Source organism: Gigantopelta aegis, chromosome 8 (genome assembly GCF_016097555.1).
Source record: "Gigantopelta aegis isolate Gae_Host chromosome 8, Gae_host_genome, whole genome shotgun sequence".
NCBI classification, from domain to species: domain Eukaryota; kingdom Metazoa; phylum Mollusca; class Gastropoda; order Neomphalida; family Peltospiridae; genus Gigantopelta; species Gigantopelta aegis.
This window is the reverse complement of record NC_054706.1, coordinates 14844659-14864221: the sequence shown is the minus strand read 5'-3', so window position 1 is coordinate 14864221 and position 19563 is coordinate 14844659. Positions and strand designations below refer to the sequence as shown.

The window sequence follows — 19563 nt, the reverse complement described above, 5'->3', positions numbered from 1 at the left end:
ATCAACACTATTATTTTTATTTTTATTTTTGTTTTGTAGCCGACTGTCAAAGTGGAAATTTCATTAATGCAACAGATAATAATACATGTCACATGTGCCCTATTGGTCAGTACCAGCCTGTCAAGTGGCAGTTTGAATGCATGAGATGTAATGAGAACTACACCACTAAATCTGAGGGTTCAACATCTGTGAATAACTGCACATGTAAGTTGTAGTGTACATCCCATTGTGAATGATGGTTAGTGACTATGTAATATGAGGGGCAAGTTTTAGCAACGTGTGCAGACAGTTTAGTTTTTCCACATCTAATCAGTGCCCAGTGACTGCTGTGTCGAAGTCCACTGTATGGTGTCTGCTGTCACATTCATGGAAATGATTCTTAGCTTTCAAAGAAATGTTTTATTTAATGACGCACTCAACATTTAATTATGGTTATATGGCGTCAGACATAAAGGACCACACAGATATTGAGAGAGGAAACCCACTGTCGCCACTTCATGGGCTACTCTTTCTGATTAGCAGCAAGGGATCTTTTATTTGCACCATCCCACAGACAGGATAGCACATACCACAGCCTTTGATATACCAGTCGTGGTGTACTGGCTGTGACGAGAAATAGCCCAATGGGCCCACCAACAGGGATCGATCCCAGACCGACCGCGCATTTAGCGAGCGCTGTACCACTGAGCTACGTCTCGCCCCCTTAGCTTTCAAAGTCAAAAACAATTATACATACATGTATGTGTTGGTATCAACTTTTCTCTAAAATTAACTTCAAGCTACTTCATGAGTAATCATTACATCAGCACACTGAATACAATAATGACCAAGTCACATGTTTATGTTTAATACATGTGACTCATTCACAGGAAGTAAAGTTTACAAACTGCATTTAAAACTTTAAGTGGGTACCATATTTTCCCATGTATTATGCACACTGATGTATAATGTGTACCCCCCACTTTAAAAGTTTATTCTAAGAAAAAAACATGAACCACAATATAATGCGCACCGTTTTTTAAACCACAAAATCGACGGTGAATGCAAGATGTACTATTTTCCCCCGGTCACCAAAATTAACTAAAAGCGAAAGTAGCGGTATATTCAAGAAACAAAACTTAAGTTAGGTACTTGCGTACATAGACCTACATGTCACACAAAACATAGGCTAGTACTGCATACTTACATGTCACAGACTTACACATCATAAATCAAGACAAAGATTTGTTATTAAAGTTTTTATTAAATTGTTTAATATTGGTGTGGTCACTGTGTGTATGAGTAGGTGTCTGCTTTTAAATTGAACTCATACCATTATAATTGGACATTCAAGGACAGAAGAATCTTGGGAATTCTGTATCAAAGATGCAAATGTCAAAAATTGTAAACACTAAACATTTGTGTTTCTCTGCATTTTGAACTTGAACATGGTACCTTAAATTTCTAATATTTTATAAAGAGGATGATTTGCTCATTGACTAGACCAAAGGCTTGTGATGGAAATGTTTTTTGGAATTCATTTGAAATTAAGGCCTGACCATTCTTATTGAATGATTTTGATATAGAATTTTTCTTTCTTTCTTTCTGAACCAGTCTACTGTCCGGAGGGATATGAAGTTGAATCAGCACAAAATGAAAAATGCCGAATCTGTCCGCGTGGAACATACCGACAGAACATTGGAAATGAGAGATTTTTACCATGTCAGAACTGTACACCAAACACAACCGATGGTCCTGGTTCTAAAACCATGACTGACTGCTCCATTCGTAAGTTTTATCATGAAAAATGAGGGGAGAATGAGGCATAATTGCCTCCCGAGTAGTTGCTAGTAATGGTATCAACATTTATGTTAATCATGCATAGCTCTTATTTTTTGCATTTATTTCCAGTTTTTCCAAACAATAAATGTTTGTTTGATGACATTTTGGTTGTAGGTAACCTGTAGATGCTCGTGTTGATACATGTTAATAAATTAATTTTTCTTCTAAAATAATTGTTTTGTTTGTAAAAAAACCCCATTTAACCACTAAACTAGATTTTGGTAGAATATTTAATTCCATAGAATTCTTGTTGCTTTCATATTTGTGTGTGTATTTTTACCATTAGAAATAAAGTAACATTATTTAGTTCATAGTGATGCAATTAATTGTAGATAAACGTCATTATTATTAAAAAGTAACAAGAAATCTTAATTTCATAAATCTGTCATAAAACCTACAGTTTACTAGGTAACCAGAACATCACTGATATTTAAACTTTTAATTTCTGGAAAATCTTAACAATAATCCTTTGTCAAATATGAACATATTTTATATAAAAATTAGACAACACTTTAACATACTAGGTCAGTAAAGAGTCGTTAGTGTTGGAAAGGTGAGTCATAGGTTTCTAACCGCACATGATTTGCACATCATCACAAACACAGTTAAATGTTGGGTTGTTTTTGGTTTTCCTTTTCAGCAATTTGTACAGCCGGTCAAAAAATTACAAATAATCAATGTATGGACTGTCCAGTTGACACTTACCAGAATGTCAGCTTACCAGATTCAAACACCAGATGTATGAATTGCCCTGAGGACTTTGGTACGATGACCAACAAATCTACTGCAGAAACTGACTGTAAATGTAAGTAGTTCGGCTTATAGGTTGTATACAAGCACTGAAAATATGGTTTATTGTGTAACATTTGTTTGATTTTACCTAATTTAATCTGTAATTACCAATGATGTATCATGTACCTAGATAATAGAATCAATTGCCGTTGTGAAGTATTAATAAAGTAGTTTCAACAAATAAAAAACAATTGTGGATCAAGGTTTACCGATGACCTTACAAATAACATTTTGTGTACCTCATATTGCTGATTCTTTTCTTTACCCACTTAATTTCACAAACAAAACATTTGTAAACTTAGTTTGTTTATGCTTGACCCATTGGTAAACACTCATTTAATCATATGTGATGGCATCTGCAAAATAAGACTACAGATGAGGCATGACAGCATTCATAGTGAATGTCATTTAAAATGATGTGTGGAATTTCAGTATGGCATACGTAAGGCACCTGCTTGTTGGAAATGATGCAAACATGTAATTGCTTTATATATTACATCAAAAGGAAAAACTAGTTTTTTTCTGTTAATTGTCTGCTTATTATTTTTGGTAATGAATTAATAGTTTGGCTATATATTAATTGCCTCAAATACTAACATAAACCTCTTTACACTGAACATTTTAAAAATAGAAACAACGTGAACGTGAACAGTTTTAGCATGCCCCTATACCACTAAGGTTTCAGGCATGTCCATCACGGGTCCGATCTCTGAATAGCCAGGTGATAGAAACATCTCTAATAATTAAACATTCAACATTCCCGCCGTCACATATATCTTTGAGCTAAAATATGTTGTCGTCACACTCTTGTGACCACTGGCTATCAAAAAATAAGTTTCCATTTAATTTTGATTGCTTGATTGACATTAAATTTTGTCAGAACCGCAATACATGATTAGGTACTTTTGATAAATATAGACTGCCAGCTAACACGGAGCATTCACATATTGCACCAGCTGAATGATCGACCTGTGATATTCTGCCATGAATAATCACCGCTACTTTTCTGAGGTACAACTTACTTAAATATTAAATAAACACAATGGCACTAGATTATTTGTCCACTGTTCAGTTTAGAAGTGTAAACATTTGTGTTAAAAGACACGTTGGTTGTTTGAGCCATTCAGGATACCTGATCATCAGACTTTCTCAGGTCTATTAATAGATGTGGAAAATCCTTTTTCGGGCAAACAGGAATGCATTCTAACAACATACTATGATACTGCATGGCTACATGTATTAATTGGCATGATATTATATGGTCAAAAAATTATTTTAAATATGCATTTTAAAACATACTGCATCGGACTGCTTCAACACAAATAGTTCATTTTGTGTTAGACAATATTAAGTTTGTGACTGTCAAAGCTTGACTTGTGACAAATTTGTACCTTTCACTTATTTCCAGGCTTGGGCCCTTGAACTTAGGAGATTTTGTTTTGTTTTCTCCAGACCATTTCTTTTTTGAAATTCCTGAATATATTGCAATTAAATTTTGTATATAGCTTTATCATGTACTGTTACAGACCAAGTTTAACTTTCATGGCCATTTATCACAAAATTATGGCCTTTGAATTTAGGAGGTATGAAAAAACTTTCATTCTGGTAGGAAATATGAATTCTCATTCCAGCCAGTGCACCATGACTGGTATATCAAAGGCTGTGGTATAAAATATAAAATATCCCTTGCTACTAATGAAAAAATGTAGCAGGTTTCCTCTCTTAGACTATATGTCAAAATTACCAAATATTTGACATCAAATAGCCGATGATTAATTAATCAGTGTGCTCTAGTGGTGTCATTGAACAAAACATACTTTTACTTTTTCATTAGGTTTACTACCAATAATATTTTTCTAACAATTAAAAGTCACTAAAGTACCCCAAGTTCCCCACCCCCACCCCCATTAAACCATGCTTGGCAGTGTGTCATTTTTGATTTTATAAAAATATCTTTCCAGGTATAGCACTACAGCTGAGCCATTAGTATGATTGTCACCATTGTGTATATGACTGACATAAAGACAGTTACATAGCCTTAATATCTTTCAGCTGAAAGTCCATATATACTGAGGCACTACTAAATAAAGACAGTTACTTAGCCGTAATATTTAATAGTCCATATATACTGAGGCGCTACTAAATAAAGACAGTTACATAGCCTTAATATCTTTCAGCTGATAGTCCATATATACTGAGGCGCTACTAAATAAAGACAGTTACTTGGCCTTAATATCTTTCAGCTGATAGTCCATATATACTGAGGCGCTACTAAATAAAGACAGTTACTTAGCCTTAATATCTTTCAGCTGATAGTCCATATATACTGAGGCGCTACTAAATAAAGACAGTTACATAGCCTTAATATCTTTCAGCTGATAGTCCATATATACTGAGGCGCTACTAAATAAAGACAGTTACATAGCCTTAATATCTTTCAGCTGATAGTCCATATATACTGAGGCGCTACTAAATAAAGACAGTTACATAGCCTTAATATCTTTCAGCTGATAGTCCATATATACTGAGGCGCTACTAAATAAAGACAGTTACTTAGCCTTAATATCTTTCAGCTGATAGTCCATATATACTGAGGCGCTACTAAATAAAGACAGTTACATAGCCTTAATATCTTTCAGCTGATAGTCCATATATACTGAGGCGCTACTAAATAAAGACAGTTACATAGCCTTAATATCTTTCAGCTGATAGTCCATATACACTGAGGCGCTACTAAATAAAGACAGTTACATAGCCTTAATATCTTTCAGCTGATAGTCCATATACACTGAGGCGCTACTAAATAAAGACAGTTACATAGCCTTAATATCTTTCAGCTGATAGTCCATATATACTGAGGCGCTACTAAATAAAGACAGTTACATAGCCTTGATAGCTTTCAGCTGATAGTCCATATACACTGAGGCGCTACTAAATAAAGACAGTTACATAACCTTGATAGCTTTCAGCTGATAGTCCATATACACTGAGGCGCTACTAAATAAAGACAGTTACATAGCCTTAATATCTTTCAGCTGATAGTCCATATACACTGAGGCGCTACTAAATAAAGACAGTTACATAGCCTTGATATCTTTCAGCTGATAGTCCATATATACTGAGGCGCTACTAAATAAAGACAGTTACATAGCCTTAATATCTTTCAGCTGATAGTCCATATATACTGAGGCGCTACTAAATAAAGACAGTTACATAGCCTTGATATCTTTCAGCTGATAGTCCATATATACTGAGGCGCTACTAAATAAAGACAGTTACATAGCCTTAATATCTTTCAGCTGATAGTCCATATACACTGAGGCGCTACTAAATAAAGACTCCTTTTTTTCCTTTTCAGCTGTTTGTCCTGAAGGAAAACAGTACAATACTACAAGTGCATCGTGTGTCCCATGTCCTCAAGGTTACTGGAAGAACGATTCTATGAGGTTTGATCAGTGTGAAATGTGTCGTGAGAACTACACTACTCCTGGTGAAGGTTCAACCAATCCTGGTAACTGCTCAATAAGTAAGTTCATTTCTGTGTCACTATATGCATTGTAATTGTAAAGTACATAAATGTATTGTATATTTTATCCATAATCAAAGACCTTGGTTTGTAAAGTACATAAATGCATATAAGACATCTCTTGCTCCTTTTGGAAGACCGGCCACGGTGGCATCGTGGTTAGGCCATCGGTCTACAGGCTGGTAGGTACTGGGTTCGGATCCCAGTCGATGCATGGGATTTTTAATCCAGATACCGACTCCAAACCCTGATTGAGTGCTCCGTAAGGCTCAATGGGTAGGTGTAAACCACTTGCACCGACCAGTGATCGATAACTGGTTCAACAAAGGCCATGGTTTGTGCTATCCTGCCTGTGGGAAGTGCAAATAAAAGATCCCTTGCTGCTAATCGGAAAGAGTAGCCCACGAAGTGGCGACAGTGGGTTTCCTCTCAAAATCTGTGTGGTCCTTAACCATATGTCTGACGCTATATAACCGTAAATAAAATGTGTTGAGTGCGTTGTTAAATAAAGCATTTCTTTCCTTTTGGAAGATGTTGCCTATTTGGTGGCAACAGGTTTCCTTTCACTCTTGACCAAGTGCCAACTATAGACATCAAATTACCATAGTTTAAAATGTGCTGAGGTTGTTAAATATTCTTTTCTTTTCCTTTTGTGAAATATGGTGACTACACAGCTAACCCATTCACTTGTCATTAGTCTTGGATAAACATGTGAATTGCAACATTACCCTGAATACTGTGGCTTGAATGTTAGCTTTATAATCATGTAAATATATTATCAGATTTGCTGTCCTCATTTGGTTTTGGTTTTTTCCCAGGAGATTGTGCACCAGGAACGAAAATAAGTGGAGAAAACTGTGAGCCCTGTCCATTTGGCGAATACCAGGATGAACCAAGACAAACTGTCTGCAAAGAATGTGGAACAAACCTGAACACGTCAAAAACAGGAGCTTCCAGTATTGATGACTGTACAGGTAAGTATTGAATTATTTTCCATGCTATAATGAGGGCTGGGCAAATTAATCCACCAGGTGGAGAAGCTTGGTGGTCAAACTTCTGGCTGTATCTCTTGTATTACAGTTTTTCATTACAGTAACTGATGGATCACAAATATTACTTTAAATCACTGAATGATTAAGGCCTCATAGTATGAACATTTTAAGCTAGAAGAAGGATTTTATTGAATGGAAAGTTACGTTTTACGTTCGTCTTTTTATCAATAAAATTAAAATACTATTTTTTAATATGATTTTGACCATTTTACGACTTCATTGGGAAACTAGATTGAATTTTTTCAAATAAAATTATAATTTGTAAATTTATAACAGTTTACCATTTTATTGATCTGGACTTTCGAGGGTATACTGTGTTACTAATTAGATCAGTTCCATATTAGCTTGTAATGCTACATTTATGATTAATATAATACATGCACATAGCATGTAACCTACATTATTTGTGCACATAGATTTAGTGTTAATATTAATATTGGTTTATTTATTTATTTACTAGTTTGGTGGACTGAGGTCAAAGGGGTCTAAAAGTGACTATTCAGAGTGATAAAAATACAGCATAACTGCAATATTTAACATCCATTGGATAAATAATTTGTTGTAGGTATTAAACTTGTTAGTTTAGTAGGATATATTTTCCGTACATTTTGACCTATCCCCCCCTCCACCCCTTCCATTCCAATCTTCAGAGTTTAAAAAAATTCATATTCTCTGAACATTTTGATGGTACGAAGCAAAATATATTTCTACTAAATAGTATTACCTAAATACAAATTTTCAGTCTTTATGACAGAGTAACCTTTGAGATACTGCAGCCAACATCTCTCACGAACATCACACAAGTGCTTGAATACAACAAATATATTTAGTATTGCTATTGCTGTTAATGTTGCTGTTATTATTTGTTACAGTTGAATATAATTATGTACATTTTCTTCCAGTATCATGTGCACCAGGACTAGAGGGTCCGAATGGCTCATGTGTGGCATGCAAAGATGATACTGTGAAATCGTACAATGGTAATGGACAATGTGAAACATGTACTGGAAACAAGACATCCAATGATAACCATACCAGTTGCACAGGTGAAGGTAGGTAAATAGTGGAGTGCATTTTAAAAAGGTAAGAAAAACATGCGGATCCATGGAGGGGGTACTCGTGGATACAAACCCCCAGAACTTTGAAGTGCCTTCAAAAGTCCAGTGTTTAACAGATGGATAGAGTGAATATATTAGCTTGGGGGGGTGCTGGGGACAGTTAAAATCTGGGAAGGATAGGCCTATTGCTCAGAATGGCTTGTTTGAAGTTTGATTTAATAAAAGCATGAAATGAATTTATACTATTACCATTACGTTACTGCAGAATAAAAACTATGTACCTCATTAACTAGCACATGATGAATTAGATTGAGATAATAATTGGTTAGATAAACTTATATTTTGTATTATACAAGTTCTAATGTCGTTTGAAGATAAAGTGTTTTGTCGTTGTTATATGGGGCTGAATTTACAAAGCCTGTTTTTCTTAAATACAGATGTTTTAGCTCTGTAAATGTACGTAGTCATACATGGAAGACAAAAATAGCCTTTTAAATTTAGCTCATTATCTTTTTTATTATTTTTTTTTTTTTTTTTCTTTCTATTTTGTCACATTGTTTTTTGTTTTAAAGTGTTTTGTGCCGTTGGTGCCGAATATGTGTCATCCACAACAGACTGTTCTCTATGTGCAATTGGCTCCTTCAAGAATATCCGCGGTAACATTCCCTGTGTAGCCTGTCCTGGAAACTACACTACTGCCAGTGTTGGAATGACATCCAAGACTAACTGCAGCAAATGTAAGCATCTCACAAGTTCAAACCTGATAGATAGTTCATTTTTATTGGCATAATGTATATTACATTTTTACTTTATTACCCACCTGGTGAAAATGTGTGTGTGTCATACAAATTTTGTTAGTTGATAAATGATGACATTTCGGTATGTGATGTCATCTTCTCTGATCTTAGCTGTGTGCATTCGCATGTCTCGTTGAGTAATGTTGGAAGTAATTATCAGCTTGGACATTACATGTATTTGATGATGGGTAATAAATAAAATACCATACTCGTTTAAGATAGTTTCTTTACGAAACTTGTGAACTTCCCATGATATCTGACCTCACTTTCGTTCAGTGAAATGCTAAATACGAAGTTTACTTGTTTCATAAAAATTATATCTAGGGAAAATTTGTATAGTATTCTATATATATCAGGACCCATATTCACAAAAAGGTGTAAATTTACGTCTACGACTAGCACTTACGTCTGCCGTAGATTTACATTTACGTGCAAGAAGCACCTTATTCTCAAAGACGGTTGTAAATGTAAACGTAACTTAGTTGGACGTAAATCTACGATTTAACACTGTCACCGGGGAAATTAAAAAAAACCCATTATAAACAATGGCTACCGGGTAAATAAAAAATGCGCAAAACTCAATTTCGTTTGTCGTTTGCTAACAATAACATCGCGAATGGCGAACCATGACATTTTGGTATTGGTGAGGATCCGCATTTTGGTACGAACTTGAGGATATTTCTTAAAAAGGAAAAGATAACTCAGGAGAAATTGGCCAAGTCAAAAACATCCGTTCGATCACCAATAAAAATATGTTAAATTCGTGGGCTTTCGCCATCGCAAACTGCTTCAATTATTGGAACTGCTGTCAGTTTCCGTAAATAATAGTAAATAACAGCGATCGTGCTTAATTTATTATATGTACACGACTTACATGCAGTGTTAGTTGTAACCGGAGGCACTCTTATATTTACGTCCAACTTTACACGTAACTTACGTTTTCGTTGTTTTGTGAATAGCTCTTCAGTCGTAGATTTACGTTTATGTGTAAAACTAGGCTTACGTTGTTTTGTGAATATGGGTCCAGGTGTCTCAAAAAAGCAGTCTTAGCAACCATGGGTGCAGACCTTGTGTGGTGGTGGTTTTGGCGACCATCCAAAGTCCAAATGTTTCTGGACCTATAATTCTAGGATATTTCACATCTTCATGCTTTCTTACTGAGTCACACTGTGTACTGTCCCAACCCCTTGAAATATGAAGTTAGCTTGACCCTGAGAAGTGGTCTAACAACAAGGGAGCCCTGTCCTAGAGTACATTTCTGTATTTGACAACCCCTTCATCTCTACTGCTGACATTTGTACATTTTATACATTAATTTGACACCCAGTATCTCATAATTTTTAATCATTAAACATTCATTTATTCAGTAAACACAGCATCATGACAAAACTGAAACCCAACAAAAAAACAACAACCCAGAAACATTTTCATTTCCAGTATATGTCAGAAGTCATGGTGACATCTTTTAATGAGCAATCCTCTTAAGAGGTTGCCTGTATTGTCTCACCTTTAATGAAGTAGAAAGTTGGGATATGGTATTACATTAACTTTTACTTGAAACTAAACATTAAATTTTCGCGTTTAGCTCAATATCACACAAACTATATAGACCTTACATCAAGAAAATTTGGTTTATAGTAGTACCTATGGATGTTCATTACAATTCAGTTATAATTTTAACTGAATATATTTTAATAAAAACAAATTAATTTTTTTGTTTTCATTTTTGTTTTTGTTTTTGTAAGCATGCATTGATATGAGCATTTATGGATGCTACTTTCAGTGACATTGAATCAATTTGTGGTAGGTGAGACATTTAATTCCACGAAATTCTTGTTTTATTATTAGCAGATCATCTAATGATGTAGTGTGGTATAAATTAACATCCAACATTTTTTAGAAGCTGTTTTATACTCTACTTGCTTACTATCTGGTATCATAATCTTTATTTTTCCAACATTCTTGTCTTGCTTCTGATTTCAGTGCACTGTGTACCTGGGTTCTATGGCTCATCAGATTCCTGCATCCCATGTGATTTCGGCTTCTACAAGTCCGTCAATGGCACTGACAACTGTACTAAATGTGACGAGTCCCTCACAACCAGCAGTAAAGCTTCGACTGCCAAGTCAGATTGTTCAGTTGGTGTGTATACATTTTGTTGATCCTTTAACATGATGTAACTTAAACAGAGTTCTACTGAGATGAAAATCCTGCAGATTTAGCTGGAACATCTGATTTCAGCACCATCTGAAAACTGTCTCTGTCCTTGCTATTCGATGAAGAGCTCGCTGGAACTGCCTACTTATCAAGACCTTGTAAAGTTTTCCATCTATTATGTTCACTGTAATGATCATCAGTATAATGAAGGTCCTGAAAGAGCTGGTAACTGCAGGGATTGTTTTTTGTGGCATGTACTTATAATACATGCATATATGTATATGCTCATACAAACACACACTAGCACATATGCATGTGAAGACATTTGTGTACATAAAGGTACACAAATGCATACATGCACACGTCAAAATACACACAGGTGTGGTGATGTGACATAATTTAAATAATTTCCTCTGCCATTGCTAGATCTAACATCTGTTATGTACTGCTTTTCTTTGTAGTTGTGTGTGGCGCTGGGTCTTATCGAAATCAGAGCAACCAGTGTCAGCCGTGTCCAAAGGGCAAGTACCAGCCAATGAGTGGGATGGATTCCTGTGAGTCGTGTCCGAACGACAACTATACGACTGAGAATCCAGGATCAACCCAGTGAAGATCAGTGCCTGAGTAAGTTCACAAGTTCTTCACCACAAAGCTCAGTAGAAAATCTTCTGGAAAGCCTGATCTTCCTGTCCATGTTCTGTGGTGTAAAGCTTATATAGTCTTATTCAACATACCGTACTAGCACAACAACAATGCTATACGACCCTGAGTTCTAACCTCCACTGCAGAATTATCTCCCCTTACCGGATGTATAACCTACACCCGCGCATGGGTAGACCGTATATCCTCGTTTTTTTTTATTCTGCAGTCGTGTTCAAGTTCTGTAGTAAAAACATTTTCAAATTGTTAAATTGTTTATTAATTTGTAATTTTATTTTACAAACGAGGTCTTTTGGGTGATTTACACAGTGGGTTAATGTCTGGCACAGCTTCCTTGGGCTCCAACCGGTTGGTTGTGTGTGCCGAGGGGGGGTTGTCTTAAACGACTGCCCCAGTTTGATCAGCATTTGTTATGTCGGGCATGCCGTTCTTGTTGTTTTGAACGCCAGTGTCATATCTGTGTAAATTGGTCCCCCTCGTGGTGGAAGGCTAAGAAGCTGTCAAAAGACGCCGAGCGTAAGAGATGGTTAGATGTGAAAGGGACGGGTGGAGCACAGTGGCAACCTCCGGGGTCGTGCTCCATACCGATTTGCCATCGGTCGGTAAGTCGGTGTCCAGTTCAAAGAGCTAGCAGACAAGTGGTAGGTGCAAGGGCGGCGCCTCGTCTGTTCGCCATCTTCATGGTGATACCAGTAAACCCGAAGCGCCACTTGGCGCGGAGGGGGTGCTGTTCCTCCCTGCTTTGGCTGAAGCAGGGAAGGTTTCTTCAGGTCGGGCTTCGTTCCATCTGAGGATTTGCTTTTGCCTCCATCGGTGGAGGCGGCGCCTGTTACGGTTGTAACGGGGGCATCAGTCGGAGGGAGTGCAGTCGTGGCAGGAACAACTGTGTCTCTCAGTTCCGACTCCCATCTTGCTGATGGGGGCAGGGTTATCGGTCCTTCTGTGGAGGGGTCGATTAGCTCTAGAATGAAGTCCTCTTTGCGGTGCCATTTGTCTCACCAGACTTCTGGTGGAGGGTTGGTCTGGCGTCTGAGGGTGCTGTTTCGGCCAACGCGTCTTTCGGCGCTACTTCAGTGATCGAGCCACTTGACGAAATCGCGAAGTCTCACAACGTTGTCTCGGTCACGGAGCTGGGTGGCGTTGTTTCGGGTGCGACGCCAGTGGGCGTCCCTTCTGTTGTTGAGGCGCCTGTACAGCGTCATCAATTTTTAGATCATTCGCATGTGGCTACGTCAACTGGGTTGGCTAATCCACACGTGGTACGTTGGGTTCAGAATTCGGCGCAGGATTTGTACGTGTATGAATTTCCTGATGGTCCGGTTCAACCGACACCACCAGTCCCATTGTCTGCTTCCAGCGAGACCAGTTTGCGGTTTCGGCCGTTCCACATCGTCCTGCCCATGCAGTTTCGTTTCTGTTACAGTCCGCGCATGGCGCGTCGTTTGAGAAAATTTCTTCTTCGGAAGAGGATTTCCCCCCTGAATCAGTGTGTGGTTCGGGGGAAGGGTCGGCACCAGGTTCGGTGCTCGATGAGATTCCCATTTTGGCTGATGGTACGCCAGACGGCGATTATGATTACCAGACGGTTCTTGGTTTTGTACGGGAACAGGTCCGACTGGTGTGCACGGATGCAATTCCATCAGAGGAGGCTGTTTAGTCTTACAAGGGTGTTTCATTTGGAAACCAGCCTTTAGCGACGGACGTTTCGCGGCAGGATTTCGGCTTGCCGTTAGCGCATGAATCTCTTGCGGAGATTGATGCTTTGATTGCGGGTAGCGATCATATTTTGGGGGCGGTGGTGGAAGAGTTTCCGGCAGCGTTAGCTACCGGGAAACTGTTGTCTGCAGCGAAGGTTTTGTCCACGTCTTCGTATAAGACATTGAGAGCTTCCTTCCTTTCACATCCAGCGGTCGTTTCCACTAGGGTGAAGGCAGACTTCCACCCATCTCCTAATGTCATTGTGCCACTCACGGATTTAGAGACTTTGGAGAGGTTATTTAAACTTCTTTTTCAAGTCAATAACCATTTAGGTACGTTCCTATTTGGGTTAGATAAAGCAGTCACGGGTCTTCCGCCGATGGCTAAGGGTTGTTTGTTGGTGGCTTCTAAAGCCTCTCATCACATCGCTCAGCTTGCTGGGCGTGTTTTTGCCAACAGTCTACTTCTGCGTCGGGATCACTACCTGGCGGGACTGAGAGCAACAGGTGTGGTTAAAACCTACTTTCGTAGTCGCTCAGTAAGGAAAACCTTACTTTTTGGGACCAATTTTAACTTGGTCATGGACCAAGAAGCGGCGAAATTCGTCCCTACTGCTCAGTCCCAAACTGCTCGTAAGCGCCAGGCGGCATCTACTTTTAAGCCTCCACCTGTTAAGAAATCGACTTTTCTTGACAGTTATCAGATCACAGTGGTGTCTGATTCGGGCGTGCAGTCAGGTAATGCCCGTGGTTCATCGAAACAGGGACGTTTTCAGGGGAAGCCGGCACGTTTTCGTGGTTCCACTCGGGGCAAGGCGCTAAGGGGTGGGAAGCAGCCGGGATGAGGGTGTGTGGACAATCGACATCTGCTTACGGAGGTTCCATTAGCAGATCTTCCTGTGGGGGGCAGATTGCGCCATTTTGTTCAAAGTTGGCGCGAACTGCCAGATCTGGACCATGGATTTTGTCGGTTGTCAGCAATGGATACAAAATCCCGTTTTCATCACCCCCTCCACTGACGTCCTTCCCCCGGTTACCTGCGGTACTGTCTGTTGACAAACGAGTACTGGTGGAGAAGATGGTTGTCGAGTTTCTCGACAAGAAAGCCATCCAGGAGGTAGATTTGGGCACTCCGGGATTTTATTCCCATCTGTTCTTTGCCCTGAAGAAGAATGGCGAGTGGCGACCAATTCTAAACCTGAAGCCGCTGAATTCTTACGTCGTTATTCCATCTATGAAGATGGAGACGGTTCAGTCTGTTCGCGCTTTGCTTCAGGTGGGGGAATGGGTGGCGTCCATCGATTTGAAGGACGCTTATCTGCATGTTCCAATCCATCGGGATTTTTGGAAGTACTTGTGGTTCCTCTACGACGGCAGAGCTTACAAGTTTCAAGTTCTGCCGTATCGGATTGGCCACAAGCCCTCACGTCTTTACTCGGGTAGTAAAAGCAGTGGTGGGGCGTGTACATCTGTTGGGTATACGGATGCACAATTACCTGGACGATTGGTTAATTCCGGCAGCGTCACAGACGGCATGTCTCGTGGGCGTGGAGTTCGTGATCGACATGATTCTCCAATTGGGGTTTATTCCCAATTGGGTCAAGTCAGAATTAGTGCCAACGCAGGTTTTCACTTATCTCAGGGTGGTTTTCAACCTTGTGGAGGCGTCCGTTTTTCCGATGGATTCGCAATTTCATGACGTTGAAGCAAAGTGCGTCGGTGCGCATGCTCCATGTGTTGATAGGCCATCTCGAATCGCTGGCGGCGCTGAATATGCGGTTCAGACGGTTCAAGAGACCGCTTCAATGGCATTTGTCCCGAGTGTGGGATGGTCTCAACTGGGATTTGGTGATGCCATTGGGGCCTTGGTTTATTCTTCCAATCCAAGAGTGTCTAGTGGACAAGTGTATGTCCCAGGCTGTTCCTTAATTTATACCCACTTTCTCCAGAGTTGGTCCTGTTTACCGATGCCTCCCTCGAGGGGTTTGGGGCACACCTTTTGGATCAACATCTGTCAGGGGTGTGGACTCCTTCAGAGAGGAGTCGTCACATCAACCTGTTGGAGATGGAAGCGGTGCGTCGTGCTTGTCTCCATTTCAGGACTGTTATTTGACATCGTCGAATTTTGTTGAGGTCAGACAACACGTCGGTTGTTGCGTACCTCATTCGGTGGGGAGGCACCAAATCCCTGTCATTTAGTCTTGCGGCTTTGGAGATTCTGGAATGGTGCGACGACTGGGGAGTAGTGTTATCGGCCAAACACATTCCTTCGTCCATGAACGTCTTGGCGGACGCTTTGAGTCGTCGTTCCCCGGTTCAGACGGAGTGGATGTTGCACCGGACGGTGGCTTATCGAGTTCTTCAGTTGTGGGGGGAGTCCTCAACTCGATATGTTTGCCACTCGCCTGAACAGTCAGTTGCCAGTGTTTGTATCGCCGGTACCAGACCCACTGGCACTGGAATACGATGCGTTGAGCTTGGACTGGACGGGACTGGATTTTTACACCTTCCCCCCCTCCGGTTCTGCTTGGCAAGGTTCTGGCAAAAATCAGACAGCAACCTTGTGTCACGTAGCCCCGAGTTGGGCAGCTCAAGCCTGGTTTCCTCCGCCCCTGTCACTTTTAGTGTAGGAGCCGGTGCGGTTGCCATTGATACCCAATCTGCTCAGTCAGAGACTGCGTCGGACAGAGTGGCATCCAAAGCTGGAGGTTTTCCGACTTCACTCGTGGCGGTTGTCGGGGTTTCCCTCCGAAACCGAGGTTTTTCTAAACGGGTTGCTTAGCTCGTCTCCTCTTCGAAGCGCCAGTGTTACTGGCGTGCTTGGGTTCGTTGGGCGACTGAGAGGGACGTGGATCCCTTGTCGCCTACTGTTAATGACTTAGCTGAGTACTTTTGGCTCTTGTCCAAGAAAGACAGCTGAAGGTTCAAACAGTGAAAAGTCACCGTTCGTCCATTTTCACTACTCTGAGGCAGTGTGGACGTCAAGATTTCCCAACGAATCTCGTGTTGCATGACTTGCTCAAGTCGTTGCAAAACACAGTTGAGAAGCCTTCCATTTTGCCTAAATGGAATGTTTTTCTGGTTTTGCATGCACTCGAAGGCAAGCCCTAAGAGCTTTTGAAATTCGCCAGTCTTCGTCATTTGACGTGGTAAACTTTGTTTCTGGTCTCACTAGCGGCTTGCCATCGTATTAGTGAGATTCATGCTTTTTTGCATGATTTGGTGGATTACAGTACGGACAGGTCAGTTATGTTACATACTGATCCTGTTTTCGTGGCGAAGAACCAGGTTTCAGGGGAAGAGTTTCCTCCTGCCATCATTCAGTGTTTATCTCATAGGCTTTCTGCGGATAATTCTGATAGACTTCTTTGTCCGGTGCGGGCTTTGAAATTCTATTTTGAGCGTACTAGAAATCTCTGGCAAAACACTAAGAGACTGTTTATCTTTGTCGAAATGGATTGCTGCAACCATCAAACTGGCATATGAGAAGGCGGGTGATCATGTTCTGTGGAATTTCTCCATTCGACCTCATGAGATTCGGGCGATTTCTGCTTCCCTTAATTTCCATGATTCTTTGGACATTTTCAAGGTCATGAGTGCGGGGTTTTGGAAAGGTCGACACACGTTTGACCGGTTTCATTTCTGTGATATGGCTGTTGGTCCGGACGGAACTCGGCGGATTCAATCAGTCATTGTAGGGCAGCAAGTCGTTTCGGTGCACAGGGCCATGAGTAGGGGGCGACCCTTATTTCATCCGGTCTCTAGGGGCAGTCTTTCTGGGAGATAGTTCTCCACCTCCTGTTTGGAGAGTGGGGGGTGGATGGTTGACTATCTGGGGCAGTCGAGTGTCTTTTACCATTACTTGGTGTGCGGGTTTCCTCACCTTGTTAACTTGGTTTACTTTTAATTGGGGTTAATTTAAAAGTCACTTTGACATTTTATACCTCGTATGATGTGGGTTGCTTTTTCACTGTATCATTACTTGAGACGAACACTACTGGTTGAATGGGAAACAAAACATATTGTACATTTTCTTTTCTCTAAAAGAAGGAGATTGCACACAATCTGACAAACAATAATAGTAATAGAAAACTTTATTAATGTTAAAAAATAAAAGAACAAGTCGACAACTACTCCACAATTCAGTAGTAACAAATGGCCTTTGTTGCAAGCGACTGGAGCGTAACGCGCCAGAAATAATTTAGTGGCTAATTGGGACCGCTTAGCATGATGAACACCAAGGGCAGATAAGTATGTTTCTAATAGAGGCTATAAAGGCTATTTCAGTTTTGTAACTGCATTAAAATTGTTTTTTAGCTAAAAGAATAAACGACCCTAGAATAGTGGTGTAATTCATAATGATTTTCTCTGACAACTATTTAATGACTTACTAAAAATTATAACGAATGACATCTTGTAATAAATAACAAAATAAATAACGATGTCATCCATCCTTTATCGGGAATAAAATATAGAACATTTGGTATAGGTATTTTGTAAGACGATTTGTAATGCTTACTTGAAAGCAATAGTAGGAATAACACTTTCTACTCATTATTGTGAATACAAAGAATATGGTAAAATAGATTTACACTGTACAGCTCATAGTTATAAAGTTTATTATAAAGTTAACCTTTAAATACTTCATTAAGGTATGCAGGTTTGATAATGACATGATCATAGAGCTTGGTGCATGTACAGACATTTCCTTTTAGTTTCCACGCTAATGCTGATGCATAGCTTCTGTGTTCTCACATCAGTGGACTTGGTTTGAGTTTGGAGTTTTCTTTCTAGGAGAGTTTCCTTACTAGGATTCTGAGTATCTCTAGCCCAGTTTTGATTTTGGAGTTTGCTTCTCCTAGACAGTTGTCTTTCTTGACTCCGTCCTCTGTCTGTCCGGTTATGACGGTCCATTTCATCAGTCTTATAGGTTGCAGTGTACCAAATATTCCCACGAGTCAAACTTGGAAGTGCATCTTAACTTAGTTTTGTGAAGAACTAGCCTAGTCAAAGATGCTTCATGTTATATCTGAAACTAGCAGATTAACCCCACATTGTTTACTTAAAGGGTGAGGGAACTAAATGAAATCTCCCCTCTTTTCCTATCATTAATGTGTAATATATATTTTTTCTTCTACAGAAGTGTGTGAGAAGGGACACTACCGCAATAAGAACAACACGTGTTCAATTTGTGGTCTTGACTTCTACCAGCCCAGTGAAGGACAAGCGGCATGTATCACCTGTTCTTCTGAACATCCTTACACCACGGCTAACACTGGATCAACATCGGTGGAGCAATGTCTGAGTAACTAATTTGATTTTTGTTTCTTGTCTTTCACTCTTCATTTCATGTATTGAAAACAGGTTATATGAGCTTAAGAACAATAAGACACCGAATGAATGAATGCAAATGAATTAATGAATGTTTAACATCAAAAATATCAAAATATACATTGGGTATTGGGTGTCAAAGATAAATGCAGTGAAACCCCACACAAAAGTCTCATTTTAACAGTCATCTCATTTAGAGAAGTTTTGTTCTGTACCAACTGAAAAGGGACTGTGAAAAATGTCTAGTTTTGAGGGAATTAGGTTTTCTGAGGATCTTTGATCATATTTTTGAAATCATAATGCTAAGATCGCTTCGAAAATCCCTAGCCTGGTTTTGAGGCGTTTAACTGTATATAAAAATAAACATAAGTCTAAAAGTTCATTAATAATAAAACACAGGTTAAAGATTTTATTCTTTTAAATTTTGAATAAATTAATGTGTTTTTAATTAGTTCAGGGTGGAAGTGATCACATTTTATCGGCAAATATATCTTTCCTCATTGTCTTAAAATGATCATACTCTACCAAAATATGGCAGACTATTACTGTACACTGACAGTGCTGACCCATACTGAAGGATCCTCTGGGGGTTTTCAGAATAAATGAACGTGTTAAATGTGTATGGCTGATGTGAGCATGACACTTGAAAGTACTGACTCAAATGTTGTAAAA

The 19563-nt window shown here is 39.5% G+C and overlaps 1 protein-coding gene across 1 annotated transcript in view; it reads left to right on the top strand.

Annotated features, from left to right (window-relative positions):
- Positions 1-18839, top strand: part of LOC121378227 — a 198508-nt gene extending 179669 nt beyond the window's left edge. The window contains exons 20-29 of the mRNA XM_041506306.1: positions 40-204; positions 1594-1767; positions 2462-2626; positions 5972-6139; positions 6958-7113; positions 8094-8243; positions 8822-8986; positions 11030-11188; positions 11665-11827; positions 18701-18839. Of these exons, the coding sequence (XP_041362240.1) occupies positions 40-204; positions 1594-1767; positions 2462-2626; positions 5972-6139; positions 6958-7113; positions 8094-8243; positions 8822-8986; positions 11030-11188; positions 11665-11813 (1451 nt within the window). The 3' untranslated portion in view covers positions 11814-11827; positions 18701-18839. The remainder of the gene's footprint in view (positions 1-39; positions 205-1593; positions 1768-2461; positions 2627-5971; positions 6140-6957; positions 7114-8093; positions 8244-8821; positions 8987-11029; positions 11189-11664; positions 11828-18700) is intronic.
- Positions 18840-19563: the final 724 nt, after the last annotated feature.